Here is a 22,610-nt window from a genome sequence, read left to right on the forward strand (position 1 = left end):
TTTATGCAGGGCAATCATGTTTGCCGATGTCCAGGCAGCTAGCAGATGACCTTGAGCAAATGAGAGGGTGAATAGAACAGAGAAAGGGTGAGCAAGAGCAGAGGAGCAGGTTTTTGGGACACGTAGGCTGATTCCGTCTGGACCGGTTGCAGAATCTGAGTCGTAGTTTGACAGCAAGCTCTCCACCTTGTCAGGAGAATAGGACACATTGTCCAGGGACAGTTGGGTTTGACTGGGTAAGGTGGGTACAGAAAGCGATGGGTTTTGGACACAAGATTTAGCTGCAAACACTGAGTTTAGGCATTCAGCCTTTTCACGTGGGGTATCAGCAGTGTGGCCATTTGAGGTAAGGGAGGGGATGGAGGGGGAACATACACCACAAACAGATTTGATTAGATGCCACCACGATTTTGAGGAGGGAGAGAGGTTTGAAAGTTCAGACTTGAGCTTTGAAAGATGTTGTTTTCTGGCTCTCCTGAGGGTAGATACACACTTGTTCCGAGCTTTATGGAAGGAACTGAGATTACTCTCAGTTGGGTTTGCTTTCCATGAGGCAAAGGCAAGTTGTTTCAGGACAACTACCTCACCACAAGCTTCAGTGAACCATTTGCGGGAGGAAGGGTAGGACAACTGAAGACGTGAGGTCCTCAATGCCAGCCAGGAAATCTGTGCATGAGGGAGAGCAAGTTTCTTTGAAAGAATTCCCAGGATGAGTTGATGTTGGAGAAAGTAGCGATAGGAGACCAGTCTATAAGTTTGATGGCTGCTTGGAGACTCTGCCAGTCGGCTTGAGTGAAATGCCAGACTCGATGGCGGTGAGGTGGTTCTCTGATAATAGGCAGAGAGATGTCCACTTTGACAAGAACATGGTCAGAAGAACCGATTGGAGCGATGGAAGAACAGCAGATATTGTCAGGGAAATTGTCAAAATCAGATCCAGAAAAGATGGAGTACCATTGGTTGAGATCCGGGTCGGGAAGTTGACCGATTGAGTCAGTCCCAATGAGTCGTAAAAAGCTTTTGCTGAAGTGCCATGACAGGTGAGAGAGGTACCCACACCCAACCAACTGGCGTGATGACAATTGAAGTCGCCACATATGAAGAAGAGAGAGTTCGGATGAGAAGTTAGAAGTTGGTCCATGTTTTCGGATAGTGAGGTGTAGATGGAGTCATCACTGTTAGGTGGATGGTACAGTACACATATAAACATGAGGTGGAAGTGGAGGGGAAGCCATAGCCAGAGGTATTCCTGGGGGTGTGGGGGGAGTGATGGCAGTGCATGAAGAGTGAGGAATAGAATCTTTGATGAAGATAGCAACTCCTCCACCAGGACGAGGCTCAGGTCTGTCATACCGGAGGAGGGAGTAACCAGGGAGAGATACTTGGGAGTCAGACACGTCTTGGGGAAAGAATGTTTCTGTTTGGCAGATTATGTCTGGTTTGTCAGTGGCATCCTGCATGGAAAGATCTGAAAGGTTTGAGCGAAAGCCCCGGATATTTGAGGTCCACACTGTTAATGAAGAGGGACGGAGGAGGCTTTGGGTGCAGGGTGTGGGAGAAGAGGGGAGGGTAGGACAAGAGACGAGGGGGGGAGCTCAGGAGGGTTGTTGAAAGAGTGTGGGAGATTGCAGATGGTGGGAGAAAGGTGAGGGGGGAGTTTTTGAGAGAGGTGGGAGGGAGGCTTGGAGGGAGAAGAGTGTGATGGTTGCTTTGAGATTGAGGGGTGAGTTGGCACTGAAATTTGAAAAAAAGAATGGTTGATGGAAAGCGAACATTCATAGCATACTGGGTTTTTTTTAAAGTTTTAGGTCAGAGATGCGATTGAACACATTTCTTGATGGATGCAATAAAGGCTAATTCAGAGAATGGAGAGAAGAAACGCTGTAACAGATGGATTTTTTTAGGCAAGGTATGAAGGAAAGGTCGAATTGAGAGCAGTCTGTTCAAATAGTAGAAAAGTAGTGCATTATGATACAGTAAAAAGTACCACACGTGTGAAAGAGATAGATGAAGCATTATAAGAGATCGTTTTTATTTTTATTATTATTGTTTGAGAGAGTTTTCATCAGATTAGGTCATGGAAGTGTTGTAGAAAACAATCGTGAGGTGAATGGTGAAATTGGATCGATAAACGCAGGGGGTCTGAACAGATCACGTGGTTATGGGAGAAGCACTTGGCTCTGGGAGGTGTTTTGTCAAAAGTGAAATTATTTATTTTAAATACGGATTGAGTAACATTTGGAAAAGGGAAGGTTGAAGTAAAATCGTGGAAGTGTGTGGTGAATTTGGACGGTAAACGCAGTTTGAAGCTGCTGGGTCGATGAAAAGTACCAGGAAGAGTAGAGAGAGACACGTGGTAACAGGATGTGTGGAGATCGAAAAGATACAAGGAAGATTATTATTTTTTATGTATTTTTGAAGAACAGGTAAGATTCGGGAATGGAAGGTTGTCGATCGGAAGAAATCGTGAAGGTAATGGTGAGAGAGGGTCAGCTCAGTAGAATAAAGATGGTGTGCCAGCAGGAGGATGGAAAAGAAGAAGAAGAAGAATCGAGACTTGTGAGTGTGCAAGGAGAAAGGTAGTTTTTTATTTTTTATTTGATTTAAGACAAGAAATAGAGTGTTTAGTTGGGAGGGATGGGGGACGTTGGGAAAGTGGGGAAGATAGAAATTGAAGGTAATGGCGAGAAAATACAAATAAACACGATCGTACACCGAGGGGAACGATGGGTATTCCTCAAGCACTCGGTAAGTTTAATTTTTTTGTCTGATTTCTGGGAACAAAGAACAAATTCAGAACCTTATTTTGGTTGTGGGAATGAAAGGTCGACGAAAACTCACAAAAGAGCACGATTTTTGAAACAAAACTAAACTAGGAACACACAGTAACATGCAGGTAAGAAAATAAACAGTTAAAACGGGACAGATAACGACCGGAAACTTAACTTTGAGATCGTCAGCAGAGAGCCCTGAAGGAGACCTGCCAATGCTCCAAACCCAGACCCGGAAGTCAAGTTTCACTATTTTCCCATACGTTCTTTGTTTTACTCCAAAGTGGTTGCTATTTTCACTATTTTGCTTGACCTTGCTTTTTTAAACCAGATTTACTGCTAATTTTTACCTTCGCAAACTTCGTTTGACGAAGGTATTGTATTGACCCCTGTGTATTTATTTATTGGTAAATATGTGTGCGGACAACATTGCGCAAAAACTGCTGGACCGATTTGCATGAAATTTTCAGAGATGATGTGCAGTTACTCAAGGACGCCAGGCGAAGCTTTTGGGAGCAATCGGATTAAAGGTCAAGGTCACGGTCACGAAAAGGTCAGAATCGTTTTTTCGTCATAACGCGGTCAATTTTTATCCGAACGAGATAAAACCAACACCAAAATCTTCATTACTCAATTCTAAATTCTAGGCTATGCCACATGAAAGTTTGGCGTAATTACCCTAGGTAGCGTTTGGGGGTCAAAGGTCAAGGAGGTCACTACAAAGCATTTTTCATTGGGCAGCGTCGTGGACAACATTACTTAGCTTAGCAGACAACTTAGCAGATTGTCATGAAATTTTGTGGACTTGTTTGACATCATGAGAGGACAAATCGATTAGATTTTGGGAGCGATCGGATCAAAGGTCAAGGTCACAAAAAGGTCAAAATCGTTTTTTTGCGATTAAAGTGTCAATTTTGTTCCGATTTACATCAAATTAAGTCCAAAATGTTCAGTATTCAAATCCTGATCCACTGATATAGCGTATGGTATAGTGTTTGCAACCCTAGTTAGTCTGTGGAAGTCAAAGGTCAAGGGGGTCACCAAAATGGAGTTTTTGATTGGGAAGCGTTGTGGACAACATTACACAAAAACCACTTTGCAGATTGTCATGAAATTTTGTGAATGTGTTTGGCATCACGAGAGGACAAATCAATTAGATTTTGGGAGCGATCGGATCAAAGGTTAAGGTCAAGGTCACAAAAAGGTCAAAATCGTTTTTTCGCGATTAAATTGTCAATTTTGTTTTGATTTACAGCAAATTAAATCCAAAATGTTCAAAATTAAATTCCCCATCCTCTAATATGACACATGGTATAGTACTTTTGTCACCCAAGGCAGCAGTTGGGGGTCAAATGTCAAGGGGGTCACACAAATTCACATTTATATCGGAAAGCGTTGTGGACAACTTAACACAAAAAAACGAACCGCAGAGAGGCTTTAATTGTTTTGGATTTGTTTGGCATCATGAAAGGACAAATCCATTAGATTTTGGGAGCGATCGGATCAAAGGTCAAGGTCACAAAAAGGTCAACATCGTTTTTTCATGATGAAAATGGTTAATATGTTTCCGATTTACATCAAATTAACTCCAAATTGTTCAGTGTTCAATTCCCCATCTTCTGAAATGACACAAGGTATAGTACTATTGTCACCCTATCTAGCGGTTGTGGGTCAAAGGTCATGGGGGTCACGAAATGCATATTTGTATTGAGAGGCGTTGTGGACAACTTAATACAAAGGTAATAACTAGAATATATCTCTGTCTCTAAACTGTGTGTCTGTTGATGCAACAAGGGCCATAAGGGCCCTACCAAACTTAGTTACTAAGTAAAGTACAACAAATTTTCATTAAGGAGACTTGGTATAGTTTGATATGCACATAGCTTCGCTCATGGTTTAGTAAAAGGAGTTTTACTTTCTTGTTTAATTAGACGCCAATTAAAATGACGTTTTTGTCCTTGCTCGGATTTGAAAACATGATCTACTTGATCCAGGTCGTGTCTGCGTGGTCAGTGACATTCGACCGAATCCGACCCTACATGCTACAGAGTTCGGCACTCGGGACAACGAATCACCTAAAATTGTCATAATCGTAATAGTTCTAATAACAAAATCCTTTCACAAAATCTGGATCATGGACTTTAAATTTGCGAAATTCCCGAGCAGATTTCGTGGAATTTTAGTTCCTCATTTCACTCTCATGTCATGTTCAAACTAGTGGCTGCGGCGAAGGTATGCGCTCTACGAGTGCCCGTTCTAGTTTTCTCCTATTTTACCCCTATTTGTTTTGTTTGAAACTGGCTATTTAAAATCTATTTTTCACCTTTTTTCTATTTATGTTTGTTCCAAAACTCGCTATTTAAAAAAGAAAAATATTCTCGTTTGGTTTTTTTTTCCTTTTTTTTGTTCCAAAACTCACTATTTAAAATATATTTTTTCATATGGAAAATAATAGGAAAAAAAAGAATTGTATATTTTTTCCCCTATATGTTTTTTTGATGAGGGATAGCCAGCGTCGGTCTGTCCTTCTCCTATTTCAACACGCATATATGGTACTTCAATTTTTATTAAATAATAATTTCAAAAATCGTTTCAAAAAACCTCCAGAAGTTTATCGCTATTGAAGCAGTCTTATGCATCACCCTTATACACCACCTTATTTGGCATGTCCAAGTACTGCTAAACTGGAGGTTCTTGGAAGTATTAAGAAGAAGATTTGTGTTCTACAGTGTTCGAGTATACTCTCAGGGACCTGTGGAACAGAGTTCCGTGGAAAACCCTCCCTTTATTTGGGTGGTGTATGGGCAACGGATAGCTGCCTCGCATGTTCCCAGAAGTTTATGTTTACAACTAGCAAGTCATAGACCCGGAGCCCGGGGCCCTGAGCTCAAACAAATGAGGTTCTAATATCTGAGCACAGGGGCATGAATGGAGTATCAAAAGACATATAGAAAGTTATTTCTGCCGGGTACCACCCTCTGTGTAAGGACCCTGGTGACCCTCCAAAGGGGTCCTTGAAATTGGCTAGATCAAACATTGGAAGTACCAGTTGGTATCACTTCCATATGATGCATATGACCAACCTTACAACAAAACCACATGTGACAGACATGCCTACTACTGCAAAAGGCCCCCCAGAAGCCCCAACAAGGGCTCCCAAAAAAGGGGCTAGCTCAAACATTGGAGGTACTAGATAATTGGAGGTACTCGGAAATATACGAAGACATAAATAGTTCTAATGTTTCCTAACTTCTCCTAACGTCTCCGAACTCGGAAATCTTTGGAAGTAATAACAGTTCTAATGTTCCCTGACTTCTCCTAATGTAACATATCCTGTTCGGAGAAGTTAGGAAACATTAGAACTATTTATGTCTTCGTATATTTCCGAGTGTTTCAGTACAATATGAGCCTGTAGTTTTTCCAAGTTTACTGGTTACCTTCGTATTCTGCGAAAGGTTATGTATTGGTCGCTGTGTATTTATTTATTTATTTATTTATTTGTGAATATGTGTGTGTGTGTGTGTGTGTGTGTGTGTGTGTGTGTGTGTGTGTGTGTGTATGTGTGTGTGTGTCTGTGTGTGTGTGTGTGTGTGCGTGTGTGTGTGTGTGTGTTATTCGCATAACTCAGAAAGTATTAAACCAAATCGCTTGAAATTTGGTGGGATGATGGGTTATTATCCAAGGAACATTTGATTAGATTTTGGGAACGATCGGGTCAAAGGTCAAGGTCAAGGTCACGGAAAGGTCAAATTCGTATTTTTACCATAGCGCGGTCAATTTTGATCTAATTGGCATGCAACTGATGCCAAAATGTTCAGAATTCAGTGCCCAATCTTGTGATGGGTGACATGACACAATTACGTCATTACCCTTGTTTTTAAAAGAAAATGTCCCAAATCCTGGCATTATAATCAGTACCAAAATATATGTTTGTGGGAGATGCCAATGATTATTTATTTGTTTGTTATTCGCATAACATAAAAAGTGTTAAACCGAATTGCATGAAATTTGGTGGGATGATTGGTTATTAGCGAAGGACCATTTGATTAGATTTTGGGAGCAATCGGGTCAAAGGTTAAGGTCAAGGTCATGAAAAGGTCAAAATCGTCTTTTTACCATATCGCGGTCAATTTGTATCCAATTTGCATGAAACTAATGCCAAAATGTTCAGAATTTAATGCCCAATCTTGTGATATGCAACTTGACACAATGACGTAATTGCCCTTACTCGCGGTTGGGGGTCAAAGGTCAGGGGGGTCACGACCTTGCAGATGTGCGTATTTTTATCATAATGCAGTCAATTCTTATCCGATTCGTATGAAATCAGCACCAAAATGCTTCTTGTTCTGTTCCCCACACTCTTATGCCAAGAACAAAACAGTAGCGGCGGCAAAGGTATATGCTCTCTACGAGTACCCATTCTAGTTCATAGTGTGATACCAGGCTTATTAGTATTTTGTAGTTATTTTGTTAAATTGTTAAACATAAATGTTTCCAATGGTAATGGTGTGCCAGCATAATGTGCAAAATTATGGCAATTGTGTATTTTTGGTCTACTGTAATGTTTTGCCCTTTTTAGAGCTTACTTTTGGGGGTTCTGGTAGGGCCAATGCAGCAGACAATTTGTCTGGTAATGGACATTTTACACTCTGTGTGATGTATATATGATTTTAAAACTGATTTTATCTAGTACCTCCAATGTTTGAGCTAGTCCCTTTTTGGGGGCCCTTGCTGGGGCTTCTGGGGGGCCTTTTGCAGTAGTAGGCATGTCTGTCACATGTGGTTTTGTTGTAAGGTTGGTCATATGCATCATATGGAAGTGATACCAACTGGTACTTCCAATGTTTGATCTAGCCAATTTTAAGGACCCCTTTGGAGGGTCACCAGGGTCTTTACGCAGAGGGTGGTACCCGCAGAAATAACTTTCTATATGTCTTTTGATACTCCATTCATGCCCCTGTGCTCAGATATTAGTACCTCGTTCGTTTGAGCTCAGGGCCCCGGGCTCCCGGTCTATCAATGTTAATTTCAGTCATCTGCACACTTATTGCCAAAATAATGTTCTGAATTTGTTTTTTGTTCCCAGAAATCAGACATTGGTTGAAGTGAAAATCTTCCATACTATAAGAGGGCTGTTTGTCTGTCTGTTTGTGTGTTTCCATTTTTCTCAGAAATGGCTGAACGTATCTTCACGTTGTCACACTTTCAGAGGTTTATCAGTGAGTGCCTGGGAGTGTTTGAGGCAAAAAAAAACTTTTAAAAAAATTTGAAGAAAAAGTTTGTTTTTTTGGATTTTTAAAATCATTCTTTCGTGCCAAAGCCTTAGTACCAATGTGAAAGATGATATTAAATAATCGCTGACCCCATTTATTAGGAGGTGAAGGGAAGTGTTTTAGGCACCCACAAAAAAATATAAAAAATAAGAAAATGGATTTCTTCAAAATGCCAATAGGGTTAGAACAGCACCGGGTAACGTCATGTACCCACCGGGCATCGCCGGGTACCTCTGCTAGTAAATTATAAATTGCAAAATTAAAGTGTCAGTGATGGTGAATGAAAGAGACAATCAGGAAAAACTAAAACGTGTTGTTTTAATATACGGTACATCTCACTAAAACAAGTGTTCCAAATTAGCGTTATTGGGGCATCGGGTTTGTTTCCATTTGGCATTATTTATGCTTTGTGATGGCGAATAATAGTGCTAATCTGTAAAAAAAAAAAAAGACATTAAAAACGTTTTATTTCAGTGGCAGATAAAGAGGAGGATGGGGGCTTGTAATTAAATTTTTACATAGTCCATTTTAAGTTTTATTTTAAAAAGCAACATTCTCTTTGGAGCAATTAACCCTCCAAATGTCGCTCTGGGTCTGCCCCTGAGTTTATAGATCTCACTATAAACAATGCTGCGGGTTCGTCAGCCTGCAGCATGTTCAGTCCCTCTCCTTATCTGGAATTCACTCTCGTTGGCAAATACGTGCAGATTGAGTGGGTCTCCTACTCTACTCATTGCAATGTACAGCTGTCTGTGTGTAACAACACTAGTGGGGAGTAGGACTCCGCACTACTGTAGGCTCTGACCCTGGCTTTTGTTGATAGTCAACGCAAAGGCTGGCCTGACCGAAAACTGTCGGCGGAGTGGGAAAGGAAGATCCCTGTCAGATGGAGAAAGAATTCTCGGAATAAGGAGAATAGACCCGGCATGCTCATCACCGAGCATCTGCGCCTCAATAAGACGATTAGTGACCTTGGTTAAGATGTAACATGTTCTGTTACAGTTACCATTGCGATATTACTTTAATGAAAGAAACAGAGGCTAATCCATTACTCCTGCAGTAAAAGCCTCAAATGGTTTCAGAGGTGGGAATACAATCTAGAGCAGTGATCTTCACTATTTTTTGATCCTCGTGAAGGATCTCCAAGTCTTACTCACGTTGTTGTTCTCGTGGACTTCTTTATTTCACAGCCTACAGTTTTCATCGAAACTTCCTGAAACTTGGCGTACATATGTAAAAATACCCTGCGCAGACAGTAACCATCTCCGATTTTGAAAATTCCTCCTAGAAAAAAGTTATGACGTCAAAATATCTCCGCTAATGGAAATCGCCAAAAAAATTATCTCCGAAACTAGGCAAGCCTTTTGAATTCTGTTTGTGGGAATCGAACAGGGCATTATCAGAGATGAATTGCTGTACATATGATTCATCACTATGACGTCATATCAATTTTTATGACGTCATTCCTATTTTTTGACATTTTTTGTTTCACAACCCAAAGTTTTCATCGGATCTTCGTGAAACTTGCCATGCATATGCAGAAAGCTCACGTGCAGACAGGAACCATCTCCGATTTTTGGAAATTCTTCCTAGAAAACGTCATAATATCGCCGCTAATGGAAATCGCCTATACCATTATCTCCGAAACGAGGCAAGCTATTCGAATTTTGTTTGCGGGAATCAAGCCGGGCATTAGCACAAATAATTTATCGCAAACCTGACACATCACAGTGAAGTCATATTCGTTTTTATGACGTCATCATTAAGAGGACGAGGATCTTAGCTCATTCGAGCTTGTTTAGAGGAGGGCCACTTTTGCCAAGAAGGCATCAGTATATGAGTGAGCCGCCACACTGCCTGCAAGACTCTGTAATGGCTGCTATTAGAGACTGCCCCCACGTACTCTTCTTTATTGTGGTTAACTGGGCTCTAAGCAAAATTGTTTGTATACTGCAACCATATCCTGATGTTGTGGTGTTACTCTTATGCTTCATGCTGGAACATTCATTTGAAACCAATGGGTCAATTTGATACCATTTATGGCAAATTATGATGGAGCGTTTTCACATTTGCGTATTATCAGCCGCACGTCAGGGGCCGCACTTTCCGCCACCAGGGGCCGTCAGTGGCTCGCGGGCTGTGCAATGAAGAATAGTTGTCTGCAGGTTTGCTCTCCGTCCGTCCCACCTGTGTTTTTTGTTTTTTTTAGACTCGTTTCCATACCCTTTAACACATCCAACTGAAACTCGGGAGATGGCTTTATTATGATAAGTTACAGAATAAGTTCGAGTTTTAGGGCGTTTCGTCAATTTTTCACAGAGTTATACCCATGGCCGGATTTTCCAATCGGCAACATAGGCCATTGGCCTAGGGCCCACCAGTAACTGGGGGCCCACCGGGGACTTGTGGGTTCTCTGATCGGTTTCATTGTATGCTTTTTATTATGCATTGTATGCATTGTATTTCATAGTAATTTATTATGCTTCAGTTTCATTGTATTTTTTCCATTATTCCTATGTGTAAGATGTACATGATATGGAACTTGATTTACTTTGATGTACTTTGATGTACTTGATATCTATATATAATTCCAGTAATCTCTGTGTGTGTGTGTGTGTGTGTGTGTGTCTGTATGTGTGTCTGTGACCGCCGTTTCTCGACAACCCCTGGTCCGATCTGATTGAAACTTGCCAGGAATATTGCTGGGGCCCTGCGGATGTGCCTTTTCAAGGTTTGATATTAATCGGACGAGCGGTTCTCAAGTTACGGCCATTTATTTATCAACCAATAATAGGACACGGTGCTATGACATCACGAATGACGTCACAATAAAATTTATTTATTTATTATTATTAATATTATTTTTTTGCATGTACGGCACGCACATATGGGCCTGCACCTATTGGGCCTGCACCTACGGGCCCGCACTAGTGGAACTAATTTGTTTAAAAATTATTGATGTTACATTATGTTGTAATTCTTTTTTTTTACATTACAATATTATGATATGTATATATTTTTTTTGGGGGGGGGGCACTGATAAGGTTTGGCCGAGGGCCCACAAGCAAGTAAATCCGGTCCTGGTTATACCCTTTTTGGAGTTAGAAAATATCACATATGACACACGGGTGTGTTCAACTGTCCTGACTCCACCCCAATGCTTTACACCCATTGGCTGGACAGTTGTCCTGACTCCACCCCAATGCTTTACACCCATTGGCTGGACAGTTGTCCTGACTCCACCCCAATGCTTTACACCCATTGGCTGGACAGTTGTCCTGACTCCACCCCAATGCTTTACACCCATTGGCTGGACAGTTGTCCTGACTCCACCCCAATGCTTTACACCCATTGGCTGGACAGTTGTCCTGACTCCACCCCAATGCTTTACACCCATTGGCTGGACAGTTGTCCTGACTCCACCCCAATGCTTTACACCCATTGGCTGGACAGTTGTCCTGACTCCACCCCAATGCTTTACACCCATTGGCTGGACAGTTGTCCTGACTCCACCCCAATGCTTTACACCCATTGGCTGGACAGCTGGCCTGACTCCACCCCAATGCCTTACACCCATTGGCTGGACAGCTGGCCTGACTCCACCCCAATGCTTTACACCCATTGGCTGGACAGCTGGCCTGACTCCACCCCAATGCTTTACACCCATTGGCTGGACAGCTGGCCTGACTCCACCCACATTAAAATCATGTGCCGCCATTGCATGAAGCAGCAGAGAACAGCAGACTTCAGGCCTCAGGCCTGGGTGTTAGTCCACGGCCCAGTGCAATTGGAACGATCCCAGGTATATAACCACGATGTATGATATACGCATATAATCTTTACGGATGTTTTTTACTTCATGTATGTACATCGGGTTATTTTTTTTATATCATGAATAGACAAAGCCGAGAAACGAACACAACACGGTCGTTTTAAATGTTCTTCTTCTTCATTTTTGTGTCCAGATCGGTTTGAGTGTGCATCAAATGCAAACACATTTTTATCTCTCGAACGTTCATTGGGATCGCTCGGGGGGAACATGTATTGCAAAGCAATTCTCGCTCTTGTTTTTTTGTGCTTTGTACAACAAACCTTGAAAATCGAGTGACGTGAGTTATTCCACTTCAATGTTTTTCATTTTTTTTTTTATTCAGAAAAATAGACTTCTGGTGGTGATCTCGTTAGCTTTCAACAAAAATGGCTAAAATGTAACAGTTAATCCTGATCGATCTGTATTCTTCAGGACGAAAAGTGGACTTTTCGCTTTCTGGATGTGTGCAGAGGAACACCTGGCGGCTGATTTTAATGATGAGGAACACCTGACGATGGGTCATCACCCAGATTTGATTGTTAAATGTGATTGATTTAGCTGTAACACTTCATGTTCGCTGCTCATGTATAAGTTCACTTTGAGTCGTTGTGATTACAAGTTTTTGAATTTGAATATTGTGATCGAAGTAAATTAAATATTGATAAATGACAAGTTTGGTTTCTTCTCACCCAAACTAAGCTGTATTAATAACAGTCAGCGTTGTAAGAATAGAAAACACTGGTGGAGGCTTTGAGTGAATTGTTGATTCTCAAAACATCCATTAAACATAACTGCTGAATGGGCTTTTTTACGTATGTATACAGTTTGATGCATACATAAATGCATACATACATACATGCATATCTGATAACCCGGTTCCACCGGGCTGTGTGAGGGAATGTTTCCAATGGAATATTTAAGGAGTTTGACAGGAATGTCTTTTGACAGCATAATTAATGGCATGGAACCGTGGAATTTCTGTGTCATGTAAAATGGAACTTCAAGTCCTCAACCCCTTTCTTCTTCAAGTCCCTCCCCCACCACCCTCCCAATTCCAAGTATGCATCCCTCCCTCTTTTCCCAACTTCAATTCCGCATCCCTCCCCCACTTCCCAATTCCAAATCCTCCCCCCCCTCCCAACTCAGTATCCGGCCCCCTGCCCCCTCCCAACTCCAAATCCTTCACCCCCTCCCAAGTCAGTATCTGTCCCCGTGCCCCCTCCCCACTCTAAATCCTTCACCCCCTCCCAACTCAGTATCTGTCCCCGTGCCCCCTCCCCACTCTAAATCCTTCACCCCTCCCAACTCAGTATCTGTCCCCCTCCCCCTCCCAACTCTGTATCTGTCCCCCTGCCCCTCCCAACACCAAATCCTCCCCCCTCCCAACTCAGTATCCATCCTCCTGCCCCCTCCCCACTCCAAATCCTTCACCCCCTCCTAACTCAGTATCTGTCTCCCTCACCCCCTCCCAACTCCAAGTCTGCATCCCTCACCCCCCCCACCTTCACCAACTCTGACTCCACATCCCTCCCCCCTCTGAACTTCAAGTATGCATACCTGCCCTCTCTCCCAACTCCAAGTCCACATCCCTCCCCCCCCTCCTTCGCAAGGATTGACACACAGGCTGATTAAACCTGTCGTGACCTCGAGGCATTTTGGAAGGGATCACTCTGGGTTTCAGTTTTTCATTATTACTTGACGAAATCTACGATTTTGTCAAGTATGTTGGTCGGTTCAGTTTGTGAGTTTGTTTGTTTGTACGTCTCGCTCCTACAGGTCGCATTTCGAGTCGGAATGTCATGGAACTTCACCAATGGACTTATTGGCCACCAGAATAGAATAGTTATAGGCCACCACCTATAACTTTTGGCATGTCAAGGTCATCAATAAACCCTCCCACTAAACTGAACTTTGATAATTCCAGTGAGGCCGAGCAAAGTAAGGTCGAGGTCATTTATTCCTGATATGTGAAACGACCTGCAACCCAAGCCTGCAGAAAACAGACTTTTTGGAATACCAGCTACATTTTCCATCCAAGCATCATGTAACTTTGTTAAAACATTCTCCATGGGTAGGTGCTCCGATGTTTAAAGTTTTGTGTCAATTGCTCAAATGGTTGCAGAGAAAACAAATTTAGAAGTGAAAAAGGAGGGTGGAAGAGAGAGAAAAAAGCGAGGGCTTCAGCTGACATGACGCAACATGGTCAAGGATGGTTGTGGATGCCTATTACTAGTTTAACTTGTTAACATGAGGGTTCATTTCTAAATCATGAATCATATTGCTCGTGTCACATGAATATTCCTTTTACGGCCAATGAGAGCCCGACATTGCAAATAAAGGGTGGCCTCCGGATTTACGAGCAAACACACTTCGATGCCCCTACGGTTTAAACAATAGTGCATTTTAGAAAATAAAACACAAAGGTTCGAAGTGGGAAAAATGATTGCAAATAATCAGGTTTAATAACAGAGTTTTGAATTATTGGATTAAGCTCCCCTTTAAAGGGAATACACTTGTTTAACCACAGCATGTCATCACCATAACCTCTGAGATTTCTGAAGTTGTCCGCTTTATAAATCGAATGGAAATGATATTTTGGTGCCTTGCTTTTCTTGTACGGGATTTATAGATTAATTTTTTTTTTAAATGTACCTCATGCATCAGCGCGTATTAATTTTATGTAGTCGCCTGTATTTGGCTGAGACATACCTTACATGACATGTTGTGCATATGAATGATTTAATATATATTTAAATTAATTACACTACTTGTCACATGCTGCTTAAAACAGACCCTATAAAAAGTGATACACATTTTAGATGTATGTGTATCTCATGCAATTTATACTGAGTATGCAATGACTTCCGTACACTGCTGCTGCCTTTTCTGCCATTGGTGTAAGGTGTAATGTAACTCAGACGGTGGATTCTCAGTTGGGGGTCCTGCTGAGTCTCCCTCATCGACCGCTCCATGGGATAAGATTTCTCCAGTGGAGAAACTGCAGTTGCTCACACTGCCAGCGGCCGCCATGCTTGAATCACAGCCTTCGACACAATCACGCATCAAGCATGTAAGCACCACTTGTTAGTACATTTATCTTAGTGCAGAATACACTGTGTGATACAGAGCCATTTTTTTATTACTTACACAAACATGGTGCAATTTTTGACTTCTGCTCTGCCCATTCACACCATCGGCTTCCCTTCCCTCCCTCAATACCTACCACCTCTCAAACTTCTTTGCCTTCTCCTCCATAATATCCTTCACTTCTATAAATCATCCCTTATTTTCTTTTCTGATATTCGTTTTTAACTTGACTGCCCTACCACCTCTCTGCCTGCCCTACTACCACCACATGTGTACGTAATAAGTACACTGTGTGCCCCAAAGCTTACAAACATGAATCCTGTATTTATGATCTAGCATACTGGGTTTTTTATTGTAGAAAGAGGAAACGTTTTTTTATTGTTCTCACAATTTGTATTCCTTTTGAGAATTTTGGCAAGAAAGAACCGATTCCTTATTTCAATTAAGATATCCAATTTCATTATATTCTCCTATCATAGTCGGTGCATACATGTACTGGTTAGTTCCTGATTAAGACCACTCAGTGGCTCAAATGTTGGACTGAGGACCGCTCTGTGGCTCAAACGTTGGACCGAGGACCGCTCTGTGGCTCAAACGTTGGACCGAGGACCGCTCTGTGGCTCAAACGTTGGACCGAGGACCGCTCTGTGGCTCAAACGTTGGACCGAGGACCGCTCTGTGGCTCAAACGTTGGACCGAGGACCGCTCTGTGGCTCAAACGTTGGACCGAGGACCGCTCTGTGGCTCAAACGTTGGACCGAGGACCGCTCTGTGGCTCAAACGTTGGACCGAGGACCGCTCTGTGGCTCAAACGTTGGACCGAGGACCGCTCTGTGGCTCAAACGTTGGACCGAGGACCGCTCTGTGGCTCAAACGTTGGACCGAGGACCGCTCTGTGGCTCAAACGTTGGACCGAGGACCGCTCTGTGGCTCAAACGTTGGACCGAGGACCGCTCTGTGGCTCAAACGTTGGACCGAGGACCGCTCTGTGGCTCAAACGTTGGACCGAGGACCGCTCTGTGGCTCAAACGTTGGACCGAGGACCGCTCTGTGGCTCAAACGTTGGACCGAGGACCGCTCTGTGGCTCAAACGTTGGACCGAGGACCGCTCTGTGGCTCAAACGTTGGACCGAGGACCGCTCTGTGGCTCAAACGTTGGACCGAGGACCGCTCTGTGGCTCAAACGTTGGACCGAGGACCGCTCTGTGGCTCAAACGAACCTTTTTCACTTTTGATAAAACTTTGAATTTGCTGGTTATGCTTTTTATAATTCTTCTTTTTAAAATCAATTTTACTTTTGAAGAGCAAGGCTAAATTAACAGTGGAGTCGCAGGGCAACAATTATGCACAACCAGCAAGGGAATAAACAAATAGTAAAGGAAGAGAGAGATGGAGAGGGGATGGAAATAACCAAAATCAGTAAGTAAAAGGGTTGGGTTCGGAAGGGCTAATGGTGGTAATAAAGATCAGAATGGGAGAGGACATGTGATGATGTTTGAAGCCCTGGGCGTAAGAGTGGGAAAGAACAGCCTCTGGAAGGCAGTTGCATCGACAGGAGAAGCGAGGAATAACAGAGTTAAAGGCCCGGTCACACCTTGACGTTTTAGCCAGCGATGGCAACGTATTAAAATGTATGTAAAACGCTGGCTTACGTTGAACTTTTGATGGGTTTTTTTTAAAGATTCGGACGTATTCATAGCGACTTGGTCTTATGTATAACGCATTGGTAACTACACAGAACGTTTCGTTGTGTTATAGATAACTTATACCAACGAATGCTGAACCTATTGTCGGCCTACACAACCGATGCCCAACGATAGTCTAATTCAGGCATAGCGCGTTGCACGCATCGCCGACGATGTTGTGACGTAGCCTATTAAAAGGCTGACGCACAACGATTCGAATCATAACTGCCGTAGAAATGGAAGGGTCAAAATCGCGGTCACACCTTGGCGATCTTGCCAGCGTATGCCGACGTAACAAAAAGTGTGTCTAAAACGTTGGGGCACGTCAAATACGGTATGGGTAAGTTTGGTATGCGCGAGTAGAACGCTAAATACGCTATCATACGTCGTAGTAAGTAAAGTACGTCAAGAAATTTTGAACATGTTCAAAATTTTACGACGTACTCGGCGTATGACACACGTTCGCATGCGATGGGGATAAGTTTTACACACGATATGTGGACGCTTACACACGTCCACAAAGGCTACTTATAAGCTACTCATAAGTCGAAACACGTCGCGGTAATGTCTTTTTTACGCGAAACTTATTTCTAACTTGTGTTTGACGTGCTTTGAACCAATTCTTTACGTAGTCCCAACACACATCGACGTATGTAGACGTATTCCAATGACGTCTTGCAGTCGACAAAAAAAAAATGAATGTGTTTCTAGCTTACAACTGCCATATAAAGACGTGTTCCCAGCGGTTTTGGGAATTGGTATATAAAAATGCTGCTCATAAAAGGGGAACCCAACAGTGTTTTCGAGTTCCTTTTTGAGTCGATGTCCATGTCAGCAGTAACAGTATCAGTATTAGTATTAGTATTAGTAGTAGTTTATTCATGTTGGCAGTAGTAGGTGGGTGTGAGGGGAGGGTGTGGGTTTATGATGGATCCTCCTTGCGTCCGCGTGTCCACGGGTAGGTTCATAGGCTGCCACTCAACGATTTAAATGGCTGCATCTCCACTATTGAAACCAGACGCTTGCGCTCAACAATTTGAATTTTTTTACACTCAACGACTTTTAAACGGTACCACTCAGCCATTTTCATTGTTTACAATGAACGATTTAAATTGCTGTCACTCGCCTTTGTTTTTTTTTTTTTTTAATTTGTTTTTTTTTGACGCTGGGGTTTGGAAATTTGAAGCGTTTCTTCTGAACGTGTTAAAACGCTCAAACTCGACTATTTTAAATAGACGCTGCCGATGGACAATTGGAATCATAGCCAAGCTAGACATCGAAGTGTGAACATCCTCGTCATGCCGAAGAAAAGTTTGAAGAATGCTGCACATAAGTGTCCTGGCCGTGGCCGTGGACGCTGACGCAAGGACGATCCATTATACCGACGTCTTTCAGCCTATGAGTAACTTAAAAGTAACGTCTGTCGACGTGTGGCAACGATCGCGTAACGTGCCAACAACACGTTAATCATAGGTTAGAAATAAGTTTCGGGTACTCTAAACATTACCTCGGCGTGTCTCAACTTATGATTAACTTACAAGTAGCATGTGTTGACGTCTGTCAACGATCGCAGACCGTGCCTACAACTTGTGGCCAGCGTAGCGGAACGTGTGAGTCATACGCCGGCATACGTCGTGAAATTTCAAGCATGAAAAAATTTGAGGACAACCGAAAAGTACAACGTTTAAAGCCAACGTACAACGCACAGATGCCAACCCTCCCGATTTCATCGGGAGGCTTCCGAAAATTCACCCAAACTCCCGCCCTTACGATCACTATCCTTATCCTCCCGAAATTTTGATATTTTTGCACTGTTCACTAATCAGAATGTACTAGTATGAGAATTGAATGAAAAGCATCGTCTGCTACGTATAGCATGTGGTAACTCCATAACGTTCGCTGCTTCCAAATTGTACGTAAAAAATTGCAAATTCAAATGAGGAGCAGCGAAACATTGGGTCTGGATCTCGCTTATGCGATCATGCACTGAGATTTAGTGCATGCGGTATGTGTGCAATACAGTGCATGCGGTATGTATGCACAGTGTATATGCATGCGATACGCTCACTGCATGCAGCTGGGCCCCGTACCAGCCCAGCGGTCGCGACCACCGTGCGGTGTTTAACAGCCGCTGGAGTTCTACGAGTCGCGCTGCAGCTGTGGAACATCGACTTCGAAGTTACCGATGCTTCAAGCCCTCGATGTTGATTACGAAATGGCAGAAAAGAAGCTTACGAAGACCAAGAAATGGTCTCAGAAGTACAAGACCGAATACAGTCTCCAATACCCGTGTATTCGAAAGTCTGAAAGAGGAATTCATCATGCGTATTGTACAGTATGCAGCGTTGATATTTCAGTTGAGCACGGAGGTCGCGATGATATTCGGAAGCACGTTGGAAGCAAACGGCACACAGACATTGCAAAGGAGAGATCTTCGAGTACGAGTACCGGTACACTTCTGAATTATTTCACCAAACAAGGGACAAGTGAGGAAGAGGATGTTACCCGAGCGGAACTTCTCTTTAGTGGATTTATTGTGGAACATTACTTGCCCATATCAGTCTCAGATCATGCTGGACCTCTATTTCAAAAGATGTTTCCAGATTCAAAAGTTGCTTCAAAGTATGGATGTGCAAGAACAAAAACTTCAGCAATAATTGGTGAGTTGTCAAATGTTACTGCTTCATCTATTGCCGATATTGCTAGACTAGCTCCATTTAGCCTAGCTACAGACGGTAGCAATGACAGTGGTGAGGCCCAGCTATATCCTGTCCTGATTTCGTACTATGACAACAGTGCTGGGATTGTGAAGCAAGGTTTGCTAAGTTTGCCTGCGTGCAAACAAGATTCCACTGGAGAAAACATTTTCAAACTGCTTGATCATGAGTTCAGTGACAGGAAAATTCCATGGGGAAATTGTGTTTCCTTTTGTGCTGATAATGCCTCTGTCATGGTGGGCAAGCACAAAGGAATCGCTGCTTATATCCACAAACAAAATCCAGAGTGCTACATCATGGGATGCCCTTGCCATATGATGCACAATACGGCCAAGAAGGCGGCTCAGGCCTTACCCATTGAATTAGATGACTTTCTCATCGATATTTACTACTACTTGGACAAAAGTAGTAAACGCGTCAAAGGAGTGAAAGCACTGCAAGAACTCTGTGATGCCCCGACACACAAGATTCTGAAGCATGTCGCAACAAGGTGGCTGTCCCTTGGTCAGTGCCTAGACAGGCTGATTGAACAGTGGGAGCCACTTCGCCTCTTCTTCAAAGAAGAAGTACGAAGAAAAATGCAACCAACTGTAGCCAAGACTCTAACAACGAGCAAGAAGGACGGCACTGTATCTACTGCCAGTACTGGCACTGCAGGATCAAGCACTAGTGGAGCAGCATTCACCACTACCACTGCAGTATCTGCTGCGAAGAAGACAGCAGGGACAGCACCAAAACCAATGCTGAGAGCAGGTAGCATCACCGGCCCTTAATCACGTTCATCTACAAAGCAGATCCCTTCAAGTTTTGCAAGCAGATCGAGAAAGACTGTGATAGTCCCATCTACAGGCAAAGAAGGACCCAAGTTAAGTTCTGCTTTTGCCAAATCACTTGATAGAAGCTCAGCAAAACCTTCGAATCAGAGGTCTTCTTCCTTGGCTGCACCTACCTCAAGCTCTCTCCTCAAACGTAAAATTGGATCTGGTACTACGAGTCTGACCTCTTCTGCTGGCAGTAAACGCAAGTGTGATCGCCCTGCGGCTAAGTGTACTACGAGTTCTACAACTAAAAGCGCATCTTCCTCAAACACTGTGCAGGAATCTAGAGAAAAACGTGTCAACAGGATGTTCTTGTCTCCACAAACAAAACTCTATTGTTTCTTCCTTCGATATGCTAACAAGCTTTTTGAGAAGGGGAATCTTCTGCTCCAAAGAGACGAACCCTGTATTCATCTCCTGCACGGAGAATTGAATGGTCTTCTGAAAGATATCTTCGTACGGTTTTTGAAACCATCGGTGTCATCGGTTGCTCTGGTAAATGTACCCTTCTCTGACAGAAATCATCAGAAGAATGATGAGGACCTCATGATTGGGAACGATGCCAAACTGTATATAAGGGAACAAAGGAGTCTCAAGAAATCCACCTTCACTCTGAGTGAGTCAGACATCCAAGGTTTCTTCAGTGCAGTTTGCTCATATTATGTGAAAGCCTGCAATTACATCTTCAAAACCTGGCCACTAGATGATGAATTAGCCAAGCATGCTCAGGTGCTGGATGTTAAGCTACACCAAGAAGTGGGGTTTGACTGTGTGGAGTTTTTCATCAAGAAATTCCCCTCTCTGTTCAGTGGCGGTGATAGTGACATAGACAGTCTTGAGAGTGAATTCGCTCACTACCAGGCAGACGCCTCCATAGCTACAATTGCTACTGAGACAGTGAGAGTGGATGAGCAGTGGCATCGGATTTCACAGCTCACAGATCCCTGCACTGGTGCCAAGAAGTATCCTAATTTGAGCAAAGTGATGAAGGGAATCTTGGTCATTCCTCATTCGAACGCATCATGTGAGCGGGCACTCAGTCTTGTACGGAAGAATCATACTGAATTTCGTCCCAGTTTGAGTGTCAAAACCCTGGAAGCTCTCTTAATTGAAAAACTAGCTCATAGCACCCCTTGCTACCAGAGAGAATACAGCAAAGACATAATCAGAAGGGCTAAAAGAGCCACACAGCTGTCACTCAGCAAAGCTGCCATGGAAAAAGCAAGCAGCAGTAGTACCAGCCAGTAAGGTAAGAAAAATATTGCTTCTTTTGTGCTTTTTGTTAATCTTTGATTGTCCCCTAACTTACTAATATTAACATACATGTAACATTAAAAAGTGCACAATTTTCCCCTTTTTTTGTTCAAAAAGTGGGAATTCTTAACATGTTAAATGCTCCAAAATAGGGCTCAGAGGGCACTAGAGAGCGTCTAGAACCCCAGAGCTTCCAGGGCCCTAAGGCGGGCCCTGGACCCCGCCGCAAGGGTCGAGCGCTCCGCGCTCGAGATGTGCGCTTCGCGCACATTATTTGGTGTCGGTTGCAAATCCTCCCTAATTCTGATTTCCAAAAGTTGGCATCTCTGACAACGACATATGGCAACGTACTACGACGTATGCCAGCGTGCTCTCAATGTTATCAAAACTTACCCATAACGTATTCAACGTGTGCCAGCGTTTTAGAAAAAAAATTCAAAAATCGGCATACGTTGGCTAAAACCTCAAGGTGTGACCGGGCCTTAAGATGTGCAATCAGCTTGAACTTTGTAAGTTTTACCAGGAAGAATGCATTCCTTGAAGAACTTGTGCATCCTGGATTGCATAGGGAGGATAGGAGGGTTGAGAGAGCAGAGGGACCAATGTCGGAAAAGAGACAATAGAAAACAAAGACCACTGACCTGCCTGTGATGTGAAAGCAACAGACCTTCTTGTGCTTCGGCTTTCTCACAACTTGTGAACTACGAAATGTTCTTCAGTGTCTATAAATTATTGGTTATGAATAAACAAAAGATAAAAAACAGGAAATGCTGAAATGTACGAACAGCTCAAAACAGTCACCAGAAATTTTTTGGTGATTGCTGTATAATATTAATCCAACATTTTTAATGGGAATTATAAAGAATGTAGGTAATTTGGTCACGGGAAACCTGGTCACGGTAAAACGGTCACAAGGTAATTTGGTCACAGTAATTCGGTCACAAGGTAATTTTGTCACGGTATTATTATCTTATATATTATTTCCGAGTTTGTGGTTTCGTGTCACGCTATCTTCGACTTTGTTCTGCCCTCGAGTAACGTGATATTCGGCTTACATTATCTCAAAGACCATATGAGGTGCATGGTACAAAAAAAGTAAATAAAATGGTTCTGAAACAGTGAAATCGTATTCCACTGCCTGCATTAAAGTAAAGTTACTACTGATACTCTGCATCAGTTCCTTTCTCATACACA

General features: G+C 42.8%; 1 protein-coding gene and 2 long non-coding RNA genes across 5 annotated transcripts in view; 2 read left to right on the top strand and 1 right to left on the bottom strand.

The window, feature by feature from the left end:
- The window catches only part of LOC147013923 (uncharacterized), a 36,977-nt gene that overhangs the window by 6,245 nt on the left and 8,122 nt on the right, over positions 1 to 22,610 (bottom strand). Inside the window, exon 2 of one of the 2 annotated variants that reach the window (XM_085851292.1) lies at positions 14,726 to 14,899. The exons of the other annotated variant lie outside the window; for it this stretch is intronic. Within the exon in view, the coding sequence (XP_085707418.1) occupies positions 14,726 to 14,899 (174 nt within the window). The remainder of the gene's footprint in view (positions 1 to 14,725; positions 14,900 to 22,610) is intronic. 2 annotated transcript variants of the gene reach the window in all.
- LOC147013924 (uncharacterized) lies at positions 11,661 to 12,658 on the top strand. Of its 2 annotated transcripts, XR_015050422.1 has the most exons (3): positions 11,696 to 11,846; positions 12,010 to 12,153; positions 12,288 to 12,658. It is a non-coding gene; the product is annotated as an uncharacterized LOC147013924 (long non-coding RNA). The 2 variants fall into 2 exon arrangements; XR_015050421.1 differs by lacking the exon at positions 12,010 to 12,153 and having other exon boundaries at positions 11,661 to 11,846.
- The window catches only part of LOC147013925 (uncharacterized), a 30,160-nt gene continuing 22,340 nt past the window's right edge, over positions 14,791 to 22,610 (top strand). Inside the window, exon 1 of the long non-coding RNA XR_015050566.1 lies at positions 14,791 to 14,925. This is a non-coding gene — a long non-coding RNA (uncharacterized LOC147013925). The remainder of the gene's footprint in view (positions 14,926 to 22,610) is intronic.

The sequence above is a fragment of the Eptatretus burgeri genome, chromosome 13 (assembly GCF_056783735.1).
Source record: "Eptatretus burgeri isolate ZD-2024b chromosome 13, Ebu_testis_v1, whole genome shotgun sequence".
NCBI lineage: Eukaryota > Metazoa > Chordata > Myxini > Myxiniformes > Myxinidae > Eptatretus > Eptatretus burgeri.